Raw genomic sequence first — 19,059 nt, 5'->3', positions numbered from 1 at the left:
CATGGAAAAAGAGGAGCTTGTTTGATTTTTTTATTTAAAAATGTACAGTGTTTTGTATGGGAATGGGATTTTGTAATACTGTAGCGCATTGGGACTGTTAATAAAAAGAAAATTATTTTTATTTTTTACAATTTATTGAACACTGATGTTACGTTGATCAACATCATTGTGCCACTGGGTAAAGAAATATTCTCATTTTAAGAGAAGTATGTCACTCCTATGATAAGTCTTCTACATCATAATTTGTCTGTGCATTGACTTTGGACCGTGGCTGTGATCAATAAGCAGGCCTTGACATGCTCTGACAAGACACTGATTTGGCTCACATAATTAGGTTGTGATCCTCACCAGAAAGGCAAATGAAACGTCATTGAACACGGGGGACAAGAGCATTTTGTATTTTTACTGTATATAATCTGACAAAAAACAAAATCATAGAACTCCTCCATTCTGCCCTTGAATCGAGCTCAGAGTCTGCTGAATCCATGCTGCAGTGCAGAGTCCTCACTGGGCTGTCCAACCCTGCTCCTGGAAAACAAATCCTCCAGTGGGTTTACACTCCAAACCCAGTAGTAAACAAACATGATTCAGCTTGTCCACCAGCTAATGATTTGAATCAAGTGTGCTGGATTAAGGCTGGAAGGAAAACCTAGCTCTTCCCTGGCTCTCCAGGGGCAGGGTTGGGCAGCCCTGGTCTAGAGTGTCTTCATAGTTCAAGCAACGCTTTCCACAAGTATCATGTTCTTCTTATAGCACTCCAGGCCGCAGAGTGGAGTCCCAGTCTTGGAGCAAGAGTACCTCTTCAGGTTGGTGCACCCAGCCACCCCACACACTGCTGGGGCTGGGGGCGGCGGGCGAGGAGGCTGGGTGGCTGGGGTGCTCACCCCAGTGGGGAAGGAGATGGCCATCCCCTGTGCAGAGTCACTGTAGCGGACCATGGGGCACTGGGCCTGTTTGGACTTGCGTTCCCGCATGCTCTTGATCTTGGCCTTGCTGGTCTTGGTGAGCCTCTCGATGGTCTGGTTCTTGTTGTCCTCGGCCTTCTTGGCGGCCTGCAGGCGCCTCTTACGGGCGCGTTCCTCCCTCTTCACCATCATCTCGGCCGTCATCTCCTTCTCCTTGTAGCCCATGGGCAGCTCCAGGAGGGGCTGGCTCTGCTGCTTGTGCAGAAGGGCTTTCTGTAGGGGGGACGACGCACACACGCAGACACACGTCCATGCATTACAGACAGGCAGACACGCAGGCCTATCATAGATCACACCTCAAAAGACACCCGATTCAGTCTGCAAATGACCGTCTCCGGTGCCCAGGCAGAGCCCGGCTCTTTTCTATCCTGACCTGTCTGGCCGTGAGCAGGGACACGTCGATCTCCTTCTTCAGCTCCCCGTTGTCGTCCAGCTCTCCCTTCTCCAGGGCGTCCAGCCACTTCTCCTCCTCGTCCACCGGCCCCCCCAGCATGGAGTCTGAGTCCAGGTCTGGCAGTGGGGACGGGGCCAGGTTACTATCCTCATCTGGGTCAGGGGACATGGGTGGGTCGCGAGAGAGTCATTGATGTAACACATCTGACAGACAAACTAAGCATGGGAATGTTATAGGAAAAGGAGGGCTTTTTACGAACATTTTCAGAGAAATTTTCAATTAGTATATATATATATATATTTCAGTGACACTCAGTGTCAAATGCTGTACAGTTCAAAGCATATATATTCTCACTGGCATTCAGCAGATCTCCACTGAGGTACGGTAAGTAGGGTGATCCATATGACTTACTATTTACTTTAACTATTACAATTTCTAATTTCACTTCAAATCAAAGTATTTACCCTGCCACTAAAGAAAAACATTTATAAAAGGGAAAGGAAAGTGTAATAATGTCAAGAATAGATAAGACACCTTGGGACTCACCCAACCAGGCCCTGTACTGCTCCAGAGGAACCCCCTCGGAGGGCTCGTCTTCCTCATCGTCGTCGTCATCATCGTCATCATCATCAACGATCATCAATGGAGAGGGAGGGCGGGCGACCCCTGGAAGCACGGTGAAGGTTGGCACGCTGGTTCCGAAGAGAGGGGGGACAGAAGATAGGCTTAGAGGGAAAACAAGCACCGCAACCATACCCCTCGACTTGACTGAGGAGGACATACGAAGGATGTATCTTGCCGCCTTCGCCTGACTGGGAAACGTCCTGCCGTTAGAATCCCAGCTCACCTCTTTGTCCCCAGTGTCTGACCTCCCAGTTTGATCTTGAGCCGGAGCTGTGGAGGGGGTCGGAGCTGCGGAGGGGGGCGGACTACCATGCCGGAGTCCGACTCCAGAGCCTCGGAGAAGCCGTGGCCGTCGTCCCTGTGGTGCTTCTTCTTGTGCTTCTTGTGCTTTTTGTGTTTCCGCTTGTGGACGCCGCCGTGTAGTCCGATACCGCCATCACCTAACGATAGGAAAGGAGGAACAGGAGTTGAGGTGCACGGCCAGTTGGTGCAGTCTCACAATGTCGATTACACCACTTGTACACTTTTAATGTAATGCAATTTATGTATCCGTTTAGCACAAGCTTTTATCCAAAGCGACGCACAGAAGGGGGATTTGAACGCGACCTTTAAAAGTATAACGCAAGAGCATCCAAACAAGCTATTTTAAGTGATTTTCTTACATTAAAATACAACATAAAAATACAACTGAAACAACTATTGTTAAATGATGCACAAAACAACAGCAAATCATACAGCTCTAAACAACTCACCGATAAGAAACCTCGGGTGAATCATGTCTTTCTTTTTCCCCATTGATGCTACTGTAATGAACGAAACCGACAGATTCCAGGGCGTGGTTGCAACTTTACGCTAGTAAATGCCAGGACATTGTCAGAGACGTTTTAATTATGTCTAATGTATGCGCATGTGTCCAATGTTTTGTTATCTGTAATCAGGGCTCAAATCTAGCTAGAAAACTGATGGCCTTTCCGTGTCGCCTAGGAAGGTACACGCAACTGTCAAGCATAAGTCGTACAAACACAATTCAGATTTGGTAAGTAAAAAATGTCTCACTTAGCTAGCTTTATACAGCATTGCACACACCGAATTACACCCTTACACCTGTATTAATGACAGTAGCTAGCTGCTTAGCATGACAGCTATCTAGCTAGCTACAGTTGTTGCTAACACAACACACGAAATGCAAACGCGGTTACCATTGAACAAAACTTTTGATAGTTATCCAGCCAGTTACTACTTGGAAAAAAACAAGCTAATCAGATTTGTGAACAGTGGTAATTGCGAATCAAGCCCTTGCTCCTATCTAGTTATGTAGATCAAATGTAGTCAGTATGTATCCCAGCTAGCAGCTATCATAACAACAAGGCATTTGATTCCTCGCAGCGTTCAGGTACGCCAAACAACTCTTCACTGCCATCTAGCCGCGTGGATGTTAAACTAGTAGACTACCGAGCGAGAACCCAAACGTTTTAGTTTGAAATAAGGAGCATATTTGGACCGAATTATGAAATTGTTAATTGTGTCTCGTTGATGTTTATGATTGGAAGAGCCACTGCATTTTGTTGGTTTGCACAGTTGTCCTACGCCGTTACAGGTCAACGGATGGTGTTTGGGTATTGTAGTTTTTATATTGACCGCTTGATAGTTTCATTCCAATGTAAAAACTACATTGTCCAGAAGCCACTGTAATTGAGCTCAAGATACGCAAGGTCAGTCATGTAAACCCAACGTGGTCAAGTACGATTTTAATAATAAGTTTTGGATCCTTGCTCTATGAACTTTAGACATTTTGTATTTAAGACTTACATTTTAAGTCTAAGAAGTATAAATCCATGCAAACATCTTGTTTTGTAATCGCCTTGCAACTCTCCGTGCTTGCTTGAAATACAGCACAGTAAGCACAATTGCAGCAACATAACATGCTGCTGGCTGTGTTTACATTTCCAGTAAGAAAAATATATAATGTATTTATATTGACACCTGCATTCATCTGACAGCATGGCATAATTGGTCTAGATAATTATGTGTTAATCATTTATACGGCAGTGTCTCATGCACATTAAACTAATGAATATTTTCTGAGTTGTTGTAACAACAACTGGGTAGATTTAACAACTTTTCCACAGATGATATACCACACTGATGTTTGTTAAACCATTTTATGCATATACTTGTTTTTAGTTAGCGCCTTGATATTTAACCCACATTATAAATTATATCTACAGGAATCATGAATTACTCACGGTTTTTGACTGCTGTCAGTGCAGCTAGGAAGCCTTCTCCCATTCGAATGCTGAGTAAGTCCAAAAAAAATTAAAAAAATGTTGCCGCTTTTATTTGCCCCTCATACTTTTGTCAGTTATACACACATCACTTGTGATGAAGTATAGCACTTAAAATACTCGCCCTCTGCAAGTTGCCCACCTTCTCCTCTTCCTCACCCTCTTCTGCCCTCCCTCCCTCCCCCCAGCTGAGCTGCAGCAGCGTTCCCCCCCCTCAATGATCTCTCTGGCCGGGGGGGCACCCAACCCTAACACCTTCCCCTTCCTGTCAGCAACCATCCGGTTGAAAAACGGTGATGCGGTCACATTCGACGAGCCCCTGATGAAGAGGGCTCTGCAGTACTCTGCATCCAGCGGGTGAGAGCAGGCGATCAGATGGCTGAGGGGTTAGGGAATAGGGCTATTAATCAGAAGGTTGCCGGTTCGATTCCCTGGCTGTGAAAAATGATGTTGTGTCCTTGGGCAAGGCAGTTCACCCTACTTGCCTCGGGGGAATGTCCCTGTACTTACTGTAAGTCACTCTGGACAAGAGCATCTGCTAAATGACTAAATGTAAAATGTAAATGTGAGAGAGACTGCAGAGTTGGGCCACAGGCACTAGGACCCAGCTACTCTGGGCTGCATACAGTATGAGAACAACGACGTACACAGAAAAGCTATTTCTTTTCTATAGCGTACACTGTATATAGTAGATGTACGTATTAAATAGAGACTCATTAAAGACTGTAACATTAAAGTGAGCGTAATGTAATTGAACATTGTGAATGAAGAAATGGGCTGAAGTGGAAAAGTCTTCTGTCGCAGGGAGCCATCTGTAGGAATCCCATTTTCAAACACACATCGTCAATAGGTGGCCAGTGAAGGTTATCTCTTCACAGCTCCTTATCAACATTTATGGCTCTCAGAGTAAACAGCACTGCCTGAGGTCGCAGCTCCAGCCACCACTGATACACAGCATAGGTTTAAATCCCCACTGATAACACCTAAACGGCTATAAAACAAAGATAAGACTGTTTGACTGGACACTTATATTACTTAATAGTTACACTATTGTTTTGTGTTGGATGCACAATATGGTGCTTTTTAAACACGTGTTTCCTTCTATAACAAGATACAGATCTCTGTTTATATAAACACAATGGTTAAAGCTTCTACCACTTTACAAATGAGAGTCAACAATCAGTCAGAATATCTGTCACACCCGAGATAACAAATACACGATAACATTTAAACCAAACTCACAAGCTCATGTAAGTTTGATAATAATCCGTTTTGAAATATGAAAACCTGAAATACCAGACCGATGTTTATGTTTCGTAGGATTCCTGAGTTGCTGACTTGGATGAAGAACCTTCAGAAGAACCTCCACAACCCTCCCACAGCGAGCTACAGCGTGGAGAAAGGCCAGATGGACATGTGTGTGACCACGGGCAGTCAGGAGGGACTCTGCAAGGTAACCACAACTGTGGTTCAGGGTCACTGTGCCTCTGGCCATGACCCCTGTAGGGTGACGCTGACCTTTTGAACCTCTGACCTCTTGTTGCAGGTGTTTGAGATGTTAGTGAACCCCGGAGACAACGTTCTCCTTGATGCCCCCACCTACTCTGGAACTTTAGCAGCCGTAAGAGACGCAGACAGTTAGTTTCCCTGTTCCCTAACGTCCCTTTGTCACCTTCACAGTAGTAGTCTTTCTCCTTATATTATCTCTCTGTCTCTTTTTCTCTCTCTCCCTCCCTCTCTCTCTCACTTTATCTATCTCTTTCTCCCCTTCTCTCTCTCTCTTTCTCTCTCTTTTTCCGTCTCTCTCTTTCTCCCTCTATCTTTCTCTGTCTCTCTCTCTTTCTCTCTTTCTCCCTACCTCCCTCGCCCTCAGCTCCAGCCACTGGGCTGTAACCTCATTAACGTCCCCAGCGATCAGCATGGCATGATCCCCTCTGGCCTGAAGGAGGTGCTGTCCCGCTGGGACCCGTCGGACGTACACAGGCCCGGAAGCTCCGCCCCCAGGGTGCTCTACACCATCCCCAACGGGGGCAACCCCACCGGGGCCTCCATGACAGCCCAGAGGAAGCAGGAAGTCTATGAGGTATGACAGTGACTCCTGCTGGGGCAGCCCATAATATATCATAACGATAACATATTCCGCATATTCTGTCAGCTGATTGAAAGAGAGAAGAAGAAGACAGAATCTCCTGACTCATGCATGGGGGGAAAGAAAGGGAACCAGGAAGTAGTGCGCTAGTGTTAATGAGGTCTAACTGACGAGGCGTTGGGAGGTTTCCCCTGTGGTGCTCAATTAACTTCTGCTGCTCTGTTTTGGGTAGCTCGCAAGACAGTATGACATGCTCATCATCGAGGATGACCCCTATTACTTCTTGCAGTTTGATAAGGTAAAAAGGTCTAGATCCATCCCTGAATGCATTTGTTGTTTGTCTTACCAAACCTACTGTTTAATGACGTCCTTTAAATGTGTCTAATTTAATGTTTTTCCCTGTTTCTAATTCTCTCTCTTATTCTCTCTTTTCCTTTCAGCCCTGGGCACCCACTTTTCTCTCCATGGATGTAGATGGTAGAATCCTCCGGACAGACTCTTTCTCTAAGATCCTCTCCTCAGGGTGAGACAAGCAGACAGACACGCAGACAGACAGGGAGACAGACATGCAGACAGACAGGCTGACAGACACGCACACAGACAGGCAGATGAGCAGGTGGACAGGCAGGCAGACAGGCAGACGAGAAGGTGGACAGGCAGGCAAACAGACAGACTATGGATTGGATAGAGGGGTTAACAACAGGGTCAAAGGTGTAGACCTAAACAGTTATTGATTGTTCCACAAGGATTTGTACTCATCGTTTACCAGTGTGTTTACTCTTTGGGCTACGACTGAGTGCTTGTTTTTCCAGTTCATCAAGCAATTTAATTAGTTCATGCAACTCCCTGTACATACACACACACAATTTATTTGTGTGTGTGTGTACAGTGAACACCACACACACACAATGTGTGGGTGTGGTGTTGTGTGGGAAAGCTATAGAGGACACAGGAACGGTCTCTTGACAAATTGTTTTTTTTTTCCACTGGAGTAACCAGTGTGTGTGTGTGTGTGTGTGTGTGTGTGTGTGTGTGTGTGTTATCTTGATTTTGCAGACTGAGGATGGGCTTTGTAACGGGACCCAAGCCCCTGGTGGACAGAGTAGTCCTCCACATCCAGGCCTCCACCATGCACACCAGCACCTTCACACAGGTGGAAGGACCTCCTCCTCTGCTTACACCCCTCTCTTATCAAATCCCCCCCCACACCCTCTCCTTTAAAACACAGCGCTACTCTGTGTTTCGGGGAAACCACGCGTGATGGGATTGTTTTCTGGGCTGTACAAGTCCCGTGTGAGCCTCTGTTTACATCTCTCGTGGGCCTCTTTTCCTGGGACTAGTCTGGCGGGGGAAACTGTGAAAGTGTTGACAGATCAACCCACACCAAATGGTTTTTCGGAATAGACTGTTAGGCTGGATGCAGGTAGCGATCACAACACAAACCTTCTTTGAAAGGTCACTCAAAGCAATCATTGACTGCGTTTCCTGGAAGACGAGGTTAGGCAGAGGGAACGGGAGACATTTTAATCAGTGCCGAGTTAGAGGTTACATTTACATTTAGTCATTTAGCAGACGCTCTTATCCAGAGCGACTTACAGTATGTACAGGGACATTCCCCCGAGGCAAGTTGGGTGAAGTGCCTTACCCAAGGACACAACGTCAGTTGGCGTGACCGGGAATTGAACTGGCAACCTTCGGACTACTAGCCCGACTCCCTCACCGCTCAGCCAACTGACTCCCTAGGTTGATGCCGTGCTGACTCCGCCCCCCCTGCCCTCTGTCTGGAGCTGACAGGCACTTTTTGCTCTCGTCGCAGCGTTCCGTGCGATCTCGACCACAGTTCACAGGAGGAAGTAACAAGAGATGGGGATGTGAAAGATAGGACCCAGCACGATATCATATGCCGTCAGACATTCCCTTTGGTCTTACACAGACATCTTCCTACACGAATTACTAAAACAGATAACTCACCACTATGGCCTCCTAGCCTAGCCGTCTACCTGAGTTCGCTAGCCAAGTGCCGTGCCACTGTATAGTGTGGTTCAGCTGCATGGGATAGGTCAGGGAATTCAGTCCTGCTGTCTTATATCTCCCTCTACTTGCAGCTCATGGTCTCTCAGCTGCTGCATGGCTGGGGCCAAGAGGGCTTCCTCAACCATATAGATGGGTAGGCCTCACACACACACACACACATCACTCACCCTGATGCAGTAATATATATGAATAACTCATAGTATATAATGATAACTCATGTTTCTTTTCCCTTCGAAGGGTGATTGAGTTTTACAGGAAACAGCGAGATGCCATGATATCCTCTGCTGACAAGTGGCTGACAGGTTTCGATTCGAGTCTCCTTTAAACATAAAACATGCAGCATTATAGTGCCTTGTAGCACCCTGTTCCTTGGCTAAATCGATATAACTGTCAATCAATCAACATCAAGGCTCAGTACCTTCTGTGTGTGTGTGTGTGTGTATGTGTGTGTGTGTGTGTGTGTGCAGACGTTGCTGAGTGGCATGCACCAGCAGCGGGCATGTTCCTGTGGATCAAACTAAAGGACGTCTCAGACACACAACAGCTCATCATGGAGAAAGCTCTGGAGAAGGAGGTCGGTATTGCATACACACATGTACACGCACGCACGCAAGACAGGTCACGTGTCTTTGTTGTTTTGTATCAGGGAAAGCAGGTGATTTGCACTAAGGCCAAGGCGCGTGTGCTTATAGTGTATGGAAAGCAGCCTTATCCACAAAGGCCTATCGTTTTATTCCTCTCTCTCTCTCTCTCTCTCTCTCTCTCGCTTCCACACAAACCCTTTTCTGTATGAAAAGAATTAGCGTGGCGTCTGTGTGACAAGAATTAGAAAGCACAATTGGGCTATTATAGAGCGCATTGGAGCATTCTCCTCTGAACAATTAAGGCCGTACACTGTGTTAGGGTTGAGTGCCATGGACAGAACGTAATAAAGATTTTAGGATTCAATATGTTTATTATGTTTACCGTATGCACCTGCCCACCAAAGTAAATTCCTTGTTTGTGAACACTTACTTGGCGATTAAACACGATTCTGATTCTGAAATGATGTACAAATGAGCACACAAACGTGCACCGAGATATTGTCTGTTGATCTAACCTGTATTGTCTGTGTGTGTGTGTGCGTGTGTGTGTGTGTGTGTGCTTCTAGGTGCTGCTAGTCCCCGGAGGAGTGTTCATGATCAACAGCTCAGAACCCTGTCCTTATGTTAGAGCTGCCTTCTCCCTCTCCACACCACAACAGATTGATGAGGTACACAGACACACAGACACACATATCACACTCACTCACACAAGCAAACATGCGTTATGTATGCACACATCATTGATGTCTGAGGTCATCCAGTTAATTAATCTTGAAACTCACCTACTCTCCCACTCTTTCCTTTCTCTATCTCACCCGCTCTTTATTTCTCTCCATTTGTCTCTCGCCCTCAACAGGCTTTCAAGAGGCTGTCTGCTCTCATCAAGGAGGCTCTTATTAAATGAAAACTGAAGTGATTTAGTATTATCTTAGACACATTTTGAACAGTAAGTTCCCAATTTACTCCTGAGGCCAAAGACCAGGATTTATAGGAGCCTGGAGACATTATGTGATTGTGTTTCTAGTGTCCCCAGTTGGAAAGATGGCAAATCGTTTTTCGATTGGTTTTGATTGTCAGTTACAGTATTGTCTTTACTGTTATTATTTGTTGGTGGCATCGCAAACTTGACTTACATTGTAACAAGCATTTCTTGAAACTAGCCTTTAACACACACACACAAATGAAAATCTTTATTTATTGCAGTTTGACTTAGTTTAACTGTGGACCGATCGATGTAAGATACTGAGGATTGTGACGGAAGAAAGAACAAAAAATGAAACTAATTTACTACGATTGCCGTTTTTTCACAAACACTTAACTGCCACTCCCCAACACTGCAAACGATGTGAGACGCCCCTGTGGGGGTCGTAGTGCTGGCTACACACTACCCCACAGCAGTGGGTTTTGGTTTGAGTCAGGCTCGCCTTTACAAGTGGAGACTCTAAATGATTTAGGAGTTCATCGAATGCACCTGCCTGCCACAGCAAATTCTAGGACATGTTTGTGTGAACTTACATGGCGAATAAAGCTTCTTCTGATTCTGTTTCTGATTTGTTCTGAGATTCTACAGACATGTGAACTTGGTCCCGCATTTCTCACTAGCAGCCCTCAGCATGTGCTGACCCACTTCAGGATATTTCAGCTTTTTTGCATAAGCAAACTTTGTTATGAGTCATATGTACTGTATGCTGTAAGGCTGCGGTGATATTCAAGTCACCTAAGTGGTAGCTTTACTGTATAGTCCTGCTTTATCCCAAAGAAATCTGAATATTAATCTACTTCCTTCCCATAACTGTGGGAGTCAGGTGGCTGAGTGGTGAGGGAATCGGGCTAGTAATCCGAAGGTTGCCGGTTCGATTCCCGGTCATGCAAACTGACGTTGTGTCCTTGGGCAAGGCACTTCACCCTACTTGCCTCGGGGGGAATGTCCCTGTACTTACTGTAAGTCGCTCTGGATAAGAGCGTCTGCTAAATGACTAAATGTAAATGTAACTGATTTAGCTTTCCCATGAACACTTCAGAGCACGTAAAGAATGTGAAACGGTTTATTTCTAAAGTGAGATATTGATTTGGTTTAGTGCCTAGAGGAATATATTTTTTTCTTCATATAGCATGTCAGTTGTACTCATTACAACAGCTTGAAGGTCGGTCAATAATTGTTTTCTGAAAGCCAAATATGACTGACCTGGGTGAAGCTGAGCGAAGCCACCAACTATCAACACTGGCACTGTGACATTTATCCCAGTGTTCTTTTGCAATAGCTCTTGTTGGTGGTGACTGTAATTCAATTCAAAGACAGTTTATTTAGTTTTTACTTGTAGAACTATACATTTCCCTAATGTGCATACTTATTGTAGTGGGTTTGTTAAGTCTTTGACACAAAAGGGTAGTGTTTCCGAGGACCGTTAATGGAGTATATTGTCATTTGACCACTTCGTGAGTACAGTGGGTCAATACATCCGATCGAATGCTGCAGTGGTTGTTGGCAAGCTGCCCCGAGACCTTGGACAGTAAGGTCTTGTCTGAAGCGTGCACTTAATGGAGATAGAGAGAACGAGACCCTTCAGTCTACTTTATTTGTGTTGTAAAGTCTTAGTAGGTGTTTTTTGAATTCTGCATGATCCTTGATTGTAATCTGCTATTTATTTGAAAATATTAACTTACCCTAATTCTTTTATATGATCACGCTAAATACAAAATAACTATTTTAATATAGCCTACAAAGCACAAACGTTTTATTGTAAATGTTTTACATATACTACAGTAGCCTACATATGCCCATGTCGACCACTTGAGTCTTCGTATCCAGTAACCAGCCTAGTTCATGTGATGCTATTGCTGTGGTAATTTTTCTAGAGAGAAAAACGTCCAAAACCAGCAACATACGTAGCGTGCGGACAGCTAGCTACGTGGATGGTGATGATGATGGGACAGCGAACGAGTAGCGGATTGTTGTTGCCATAAAACGTCGACAAGCTGACGTTTATTATTAAATAAGGTTACTTATGATGGTATCTTAGTGGAAAAGATGAACATTTATGATGTAAGTATACATGACGTCGTTGTTGGAAAATTGTTAGCCGACAAAGATAACGTTATTGCCACATAAGGGGTCGTGTGCGTGCTAGCCTTCCAGCTAGCTTGCTCGATACTTCGGTTTTAGCTATCCAACAAGCTAGATCATGATAATCGGTTTTGTGTTCTGAAAAGAACCCTTTCTTTTTTGATGGATAACGTTCGAATTTTAAACATACCAAATTATTTAAAAAGTGTATCCAACTAGTTGCAAACCAGTTAACATTGGGTGGCTATCTAGTACGTTTAATAGCTAGCGGGGTTACTGTAATTTCCCCCCGGTCCCCCTTAGCACTGCATTCCCCTTTTCCAATTGAATTGTTACGTTAATTGTCTTTAAAACAGATAATTAGGATATAAAAAGCATAGTCTAGATAGACCAAGACCGAATGCAAGTAGTATTCAAATGATTAGATTGCGGTAGGTCTCGGAGCCAGCTGAGCTACCGAACGAATTGTGTTTTTCAGTGCAACAACACAACTAACCCGTTGGAAGTCTGAAGCTAGTTAGTGGCCAACCACCACATATTGTCTAAAAATAATGCCACACAACCAATGTGTGCAGTCTTAACGAGGTCATCGCAGTCACAGCGAAGTCTTTTGTCAGGGTCTGCATTGTATTCATTTGGTAGGTGTATTCTAACAGAAATAAATGTACGAGTGTAACAAACTGGCACCCTTCCTTAAGATGGTCTGTTTTTTTGTTTCAGTGACATGTTTGAAGAATCGGAGGTGAAAACCAAACGCTCTCCCATCATCATTAGGAGATAACCAATCTGTGAAAGATGAAGAGATATGTGGAATGACACAAATCAATTTAGCCTTTATTAACTGAACGACTATCAGCCGAGAAAATGAATTGGTCCGGTGGCTTCGCATTCAGAGTATTGGTGTCCGTTATATCCGTTTATACCGCTGGGGCCTTATCGGCTTTTTCCGATGGAAACAGAACCGAGAACGGTACAGCGGCAGATGGTGGATTTGTGCCCGTGGTGTTTAAGGGAGTTAGCCAGATCATCGCCCGGGAGGGAAACTGCGCACTGATAGATTGCAACGTCACCGGAGAACCGTTCCCGAATATACAGTGGTACAACTCCCACGGAATGCAGCTAGACACGGAGATGAGTGGTGAGTCAAAAGCCGTCAAATGGCACACCACGACAGTGGCACTTATCTTTGTGCTGGATAACGTGAAGGCTCACAAAACTATCATTCTTCTCCCAACACCACTCTGCTAGCTATATAAGTCATGTCTATTGACAGTAGAGGCAAAAAATATTGCTATAAAAATTTAAAATCAACCATAAACCATCCAGCCTAGTGTATAATCTGTGGTTGACAGCTGTCAGTCAGCCTTGTTAAAGAACTCCCCTTTGTGCACTAACCAGATCACAGAGAGAGAGAGAAAGAGAGAGAGAGAGAGAGAGAGAGAGAGAGAGAGAGAGGGATTTCATCTGAAGGTCACTGTCAGACTGTCAACAGTGATATATTGCTGTATAAGAATACTGATGTGATTATAGCTGTTTAGAGATAATCGTAGCAATAACGCTGTGGTCAAACCAGAGGATCTAAACATAGTAACCCTCCCTTTAAAGCGCCAACAATGATGATCTCGATACTCTACATTTTTTGTCCAGCTCAGAAGCTGGTTCAGAATCAGTTGCGTAAGAGAAGACACTTAATACATAGTACACAACACAACAGAGAGATACCCAATATCTTGGCCTTGACATAGCCATGGCTGTACATACAGAAATGAGATTATGAAGAAAAAAAAATACAGATAGTGTCAAGTTACTACAAGTTGCCACCATTCTTAGCTGGCCTACATTATTATCAGTTCCTCTAGGCAATTCTAAATAACTGACTACAGTTATAGAAGCAGCTTTCTCCTCCTTCCTGTCATTGTTACTATCTTTAAAAGGTATGGATCCTTTGGAACATGTCCTAGATGAGACCAATTTGGGCGGCCCTTAGTTCGAGGGAAGGCATGTCGCAACTCGTGCCTGCTCACAGTTATTCAACAACAGTGTGTCTTAAACAAGCACAGATCCTATTTCCTGTTGCATGGATCTTTTCCAAAGTTCTAGAAGACCTCGTTCTGTCTGAAGTGGGATTCTATTATTCATTTGGAATGTGCAGTCTACTGTACTGTCTCCACCTATCTCTGTTACTAACCTGTTGGGACAGGTATAGTAGTTACTGCTGCATGGTTGCCCAGGATTCTCAGTGCTGTTTGGGTTTTTTTAACCTCTCTCTCTTTCGCTCTCCCTCACTCGCTCTCCAGCCTCACAAAGACACTGCCGTATCATCTGTCATACCAAAGTCATTAGTAAAGAGGTACCAGGTGCAAGGTGTGGATGTCAACACACACACACACACACACAATCAGCCTACTGAGCAGCAGTAAGCCTGGAACACTGCAGAGGGGATGGCGATGAGGTAAAATTAGAACCGTGTCCCTCATCACAGAAACACCGGCCAATGTCGCCTGGCATACATTTCCTCCTCTCATTCAGCTTTTCAAGGGACACAACAGGGGGGGGGGGGGGGGGGGTGAGGCAGGGAGGGGGGGGGGGGGGGCACAAGCTGTGAGTGTTGCCTGCTTCCACAGCCCCTAGCTTAGCCTCCTAGGTTTGTCTCACCCTCCAAGCGGTCCTCTCTCTGACAACCTCCCACTCGGGAGGAGCGGTCAGAATCTGCTCAGAGGAGGAGGGGGAAGAGGAGGAGGGGGAAGAGGAGGAGGGGGAAGAGGAGGAGGGGGAAGAGGAGGAGGGGGAAGAGGAGGAGGGGGAAGAGGAGGAGGTGGAGCCGAGGGGGGAGACCGTCAGAATCTGCTCAGAGGAGGAGGGGGAAGAGGAGGAGGTGGAGCCGAGGGGGGAGACCGTCAGCCATCTTACACAGTAACAAACCACAGACTTGAGGCAGGACTGTAACAGGATACGTCGATGGTAAATAGTGGATGGTGCATGGTGGCGCAGTGATGGTGCATGGTGGCGCAGTGATGGTGCATGGTGGCGCAGTGCTTCATATTTGCTGTGAACTTCCCCTCCTGTGATGTGAACATGAGGGCTTTTGTTATGGGGGTGGAAAACGGTAGGATACGAGCAGTACTCGGGCCTCCTGAACATATTATTCTAGGTCTTTTTAGATGTTTTTTTGTGATCAGGAAACATTTATCTCACCCCATAACCAGATCCTGTGAGATACTTCCTGTGCCTCCCCGTGTACACAGTCTAGCTCATTTGCGTAGAAACGACGGAACTTGTACCTAACCTTCCCCCTAGCAACTACTCTTCCTGGCAGCCCCTGGTTCCTCCCCCTATTTAAAAATGTAACACGAGAGAGAGAGAGCGAGAGAGCGAGAGAGCAAGAGAACAAGGTCACTGCCGGCTCAAACTCATCTATAAAAACGATTTTTCCATCGCTAAGATCTTAACCCGTAAGCGAAGGCAGAGAGCCATGGCGGCCTGTGCTGTTTGCAGGAGTATATTAATGGCTCAATGGAAACCCTTTGTAGATAAATTAATTGCTGTTTGTTTGTTGCCAGAGTTTATTTCATAAGTTTCCGGGGGCAGGGTTGGCAATGAATGAATTGAGCTCCATTGCCAAAGCATAATGCAATTTCGTCACAAGGACTGATTCTATAAATAAGTTAAGAGTCAGGGCCCTTCAGGCTTGGAAGCAGAGTAAGCAGGTCTGGGTTGGACGCAGGGCCCTCGACGCGCTCTCACAGTGGCTGAGAGGCAGTAGAAGAGCTGATGTCAGTGATCTGGCCATGGCTCAGCAGAGCCTTCCCCATGCACACACTCCAGACATCAGTTCCCTCACGATGATCAGGAGGTGGCTGTGTTTTCTTATTTACTTTTTGTACCACTGATGATCATTGATTCTCCATCATCCTAAAGTGCTCAGTTGTAAAGACCTCCCTCCCTCCCTCTCTCCCCCCCCCCTCCCTCCCTCTCTCCCCCCCCTCCCTCCCTCTCTCCCCCCCTCCCTCCCTCTCTTCCCTCTGTCTTTTCCCCCTCCCTCTCTCTTTTCCCCCTCCCTCCCTCTCTGCCCCTCCCTCCCTCTCTTCCCTCTCTCTCCCTCCCTCCCTCTCCCTTTTCCCCCTCCCTCTCTCCCCCCCTCCCTCCCTCCCTCCCTCCAGATGGCAAGTGGTGGCTGCTGGACAACGGCGTCCTCAACATCACCGCCATCACCTTCTCCGACCGCGGCAAGTACACGTGCGTGGCGTCCAACGCTCACGGCGCCTCCAACTGCACGGTGACGCTGCGAGTGGTCATCACCCGCGGCGACATGGGCGTCTACTACATGGTGGTGTGCCTCGTCACCTTCACCATCATCATGGCGCTCAACATCACGCGCCTCTGCATGATGTCCAGCCACCTGAAGAAGACGGAGAAGGCCATCAACGAGTTCTTCCGCACCGAGGGCGCCGAGAAGCTCCAGAAGGCCTTCGAGATCGCCAAGCGCATCCCCATCATCACCTCGGCCAAGACCCTGGAGCTTGCCAAGGTGACCCAGTTCAAGACCATGGAGTTCGCCCGCTACATCGAAGAGCTGGCCCGCAGCATCCCCCTGCCACCGCTCATCATGAACTGCCGCACCTTCATGGAGGATATCCTGGAGGTGGTGGGGGTGGAGGAAATGAGGCACACCTTTCTCCGCCAGGCCCCCGAGGGCCACCGCGACCTGGGCTGCCGCATGCTCGGGGCCGGGGACGTCTTCACCATCCTGCGGGAGAGGGAGCGGGAGAGGGAGCGGAGCGAGTCGCCCGCCGCCGATTCCGACGACGCCTCCCTCCACGAGCAGCCGCAGCACATTGCCATCCAGGTGTCCATCCACCCCCCGCTGGCCATCACGGGGTACTGCAGCATCGAAGCCCCGCCCCTCCCAGAGACCACACCCTCATCCCCTCCCCCATTGGCTTCCGTGCATCTGGAGCAGGAGCCGGAGGAGCAGGGCTCCGAACAGGAACAGGAACAGGAAGAGCCGGAACAGGAGGCTGTGCTTGAGGTGGTGCCGGAGGCTGTGCTTGAGGCGGTGCCGGAGGCAGTGTCGGAGGCAGTGTCGGAGGCTGTGCCGGAGGCGGTGTCAGAGGTGGTGTCGGAGCCGGAGGCGGAGTCAGAGGTGGCCAATCAGAGCCCACCTGGTCTGGTGATATACGAAAGCCATGTGTGAGGACAACCACATAACGACCCCTAGAGACAGAGGATTCTGCTATGCATTACCCCTCGTAAATAACAACAACAACAACAACATGTAAACAAAAACAACTGTCCCCCCCCCCCCCCCCAAAAAAAAAAAAATTGGTCAAGAACAAATCTTTAGGCTGTGTGTTCGAATAGAACAAACTGTCAACCTCGTATGAGGTTTATCTTCTCTCTGGAGAATAGATCAACCAGTGGAAGACGTTGTGTCATTTGTCATGCTTCTGGATTTCCATGCTGAATGTACACAAGGGGAGAATCAAGTCATTTGATAAGTAATGTAATGATGAGAAGAAGAAAACATAAGAGGCATATACAGCCTGGCAATGTTGATTTGTTGTCAGTACTTTATTAACCCATAATCCATTCAGGTAAGCAATCTTTCACTAACACACACACACAAATATATTTTTATTTCTTACTGTAGTTGTTATTTCCTCAGCGTGTATTCCTTGACAATGAACAGCGTCTTTAGTTGCAACGTCTTAAAGGACTCAGTGCATCAAAACCACTGTTCGCCAACAACCCCGCTGCTTCAGGGGGATCTATAATAAACATGCATGCTGAACCTGACGATTTGAACGTATATTGTCTCCCTAGTCTGAGTCTGTGATATAGAGTATACCAAACCTACATGAGCAAGCCAGGTGGAGCTCTGTATTCACACGATGTGATGGAATGTACCTGACTAGGGCTTCATACCTTTTCATAGTGGTAGCATCCTCAACTGCCCCTCAGAATTTGTATTCATTTAAAACATTTATGAGGAAAAAAAAAGTGTTAGAATTTTGATTTATTATTAGGCCTATTATCCACTGTAGACCGATTTGAGTGATGACATTAGTTAGAAATAATATGATTATATTCAGACTTATGTCACCCCAGTGTTTCCCAGTAGGCCTGTAACAGATTTTATTATTTCTTTCTCACTGTTTTATTAGCCTTTTTATTTTCCCATCTGGTATTATGTTCTGGTGTCAGGCTCCAGATCACTAACTTACCTGAATTGAGGCTACAATGCTTTCTGCTGCATGATGACCGGACAGGTATGGAGTTCAGACTTTCTTTAGATTTTCTTCCCAGGCTGTTTTATTTTGACAGGAGGGTGGAGCAGGAAATTGAGGGAGGCTAGAATATTGTTCTGCTTTAAACAGTGCTCTGGGTATGCCTCTGTTTTGTAGTGGATATAAAATAAACTTGTCTGCTGTGTTACCATGGTTTCCTGGTTCGGTCATTGTAAAAAAAAAGAAGAAAGAAAGCGCCAGTGTCGTCCTTTCTCACACACACACACACAGCCTGTATTTTCTCTCGCCCTAACCCCCACACTCCCTCTTTCTGTCAAATACCCTCCCACACAAATTCTCTCTCGTGTGGAACACGAAGACAGAAGGCCACGGACACCTCATCTTGTCACCTGACTCTCCTCCAATCACAATGCCGGCTTCTGCTGTTCGTGAACAAAGGAGGCCATCTTGTTACCATAACTACTGTGGCTGGTCTAGATTAGACATGTCCAATTAGTGGTTAAAAATTAATGCTTTTTTTTTTTGGTAATGCGTCTTTAATTTCAATCTTGATGGTCTTAAAAAGGTCTTAAATTTGACTTACTGAAACCTGCAGGAACCCTGTGAGCTGCAGTATGTGAACCCACAACCAAGTTAGGCCTTGTGACCACTGGTGCATGTACCATGATAAGAGAAGAAAGGTGTATTAGCCTTACAGCACTGATACACGCAAGCAAGGAGCAGAGACAGGACACACAAGCAGGAAGCGTCTGTCGAATAAATCCTTGCTCTG

At 46.3% G+C, this 19,059-nt stretch overlaps 3 protein-coding genes across 6 annotated transcripts; 2 read left to right on the top strand and 1 right to left on the bottom strand.

Moving 5' to 3' along the window:
- Nucleotides 1-38: 38 nt before the first annotated feature.
- ino80b (INO80 complex subunit B) lies at nucleotides 39-3,530 on the bottom strand. Of its 2 annotated transcripts, none has more exons than XM_067261212.1 (5): nucleotides 2,736-3,530; nucleotides 2,207-2,423; nucleotides 1,894-2,051; nucleotides 1,339-1,511; nucleotides 39-1,178 (listed from the first exon to the last, which is right to left on the bottom strand). In XM_067261212.1, exons 1-5 carry the CDS (start codon nucleotides 2,776-2,778, stop codon nucleotides 714-716), a joined length of 1,056 nt encoding a protein of 351 aa, XP_067117313.1. In that variant the 5' UTR covers nucleotides 2,779-3,530; the 3' UTR covers nucleotides 39-713. The 2 variants fall into 2 exon arrangements, with proteins under 2 accessions (XP_067117313.1, XP_067117314.1); XM_067261213.1 differs by having other exon boundaries at nucleotides 40-1,178; nucleotides 1,906-2,051.
- Nucleotides 2,937-10,518, top strand: aadat (aminoadipate aminotransferase). 3 transcript variants are annotated; one of them, XM_067261208.1, is made up of 14 exons: nucleotides 2,937-3,019; nucleotides 4,212-4,283; nucleotides 4,457-4,625; nucleotides 5,589-5,721; nucleotides 5,815-5,889; nucleotides 6,142-6,351; nucleotides 6,590-6,655; nucleotides 6,798-6,880; nucleotides 7,414-7,510; nucleotides 8,463-8,524; nucleotides 8,629-8,693; nucleotides 8,859-8,965; nucleotides 9,542-9,643; nucleotides 9,832-10,518. In XM_067261208.1, the coding sequence occupies exons 2-14, from the start codon at nucleotides 4,217-4,219 to the stop codon at nucleotides 9,877-9,879; spliced, it is 1,284 nt and encodes a 427-aa protein (XP_067117309.1). In that variant the 5' UTR covers nucleotides 2,937-3,019; nucleotides 4,212-4,216; the 3' UTR covers nucleotides 9,880-10,518. The 3 variants fall into 3 exon arrangements, with proteins under 3 accessions (XP_067117309.1, XP_067117310.1, XP_067117308.1); XM_067261209.1 differs by lacking the exon at nucleotides 2,937-3,019 and adding an exon at nucleotides 3,790-3,880; XM_067261207.1 differs by lacking the exon at nucleotides 2,937-3,019 and adding an exon at nucleotides 3,790-3,932.
- Nucleotides 10,519-11,802: 1,284 nt separating this feature from the next.
- On the top strand, nucleotides 11,803-17,666 carry mfap3l (microfibril associated protein 3 like). Its single transcript, XM_067261814.1, has 3 exons — nucleotides 11,803-12,018; nucleotides 12,760-13,177; nucleotides 16,200-17,666. Exons 2-3 carry the CDS (start codon nucleotides 12,904-12,906, stop codon nucleotides 17,231-17,233), a joined length of 1,308 nt encoding a protein of 435 aa, XP_067117915.1. The 5' UTR covers nucleotides 11,803-12,018; nucleotides 12,760-12,903; the 3' UTR covers nucleotides 17,234-17,666.
- The last annotated feature ends 1,393 nt before the right edge of the window (nucleotides 17,667-19,059 follow it).

The sequence above is a fragment of the Osmerus mordax genome, chromosome 23 (assembly GCF_038355195.1).
Source record: "Osmerus mordax isolate fOsmMor3 chromosome 23, fOsmMor3.pri, whole genome shotgun sequence".
In the NCBI taxonomy this organism is placed as follows: domain Eukaryota; kingdom Metazoa; phylum Chordata; class Actinopteri; order Osmeriformes; family Osmeridae; genus Osmerus; species Osmerus mordax.
The sequence above is the reverse complement of the archived record's forward strand: the minus strand, read 5'-3'. Positions and strand labels throughout refer to the sequence as shown.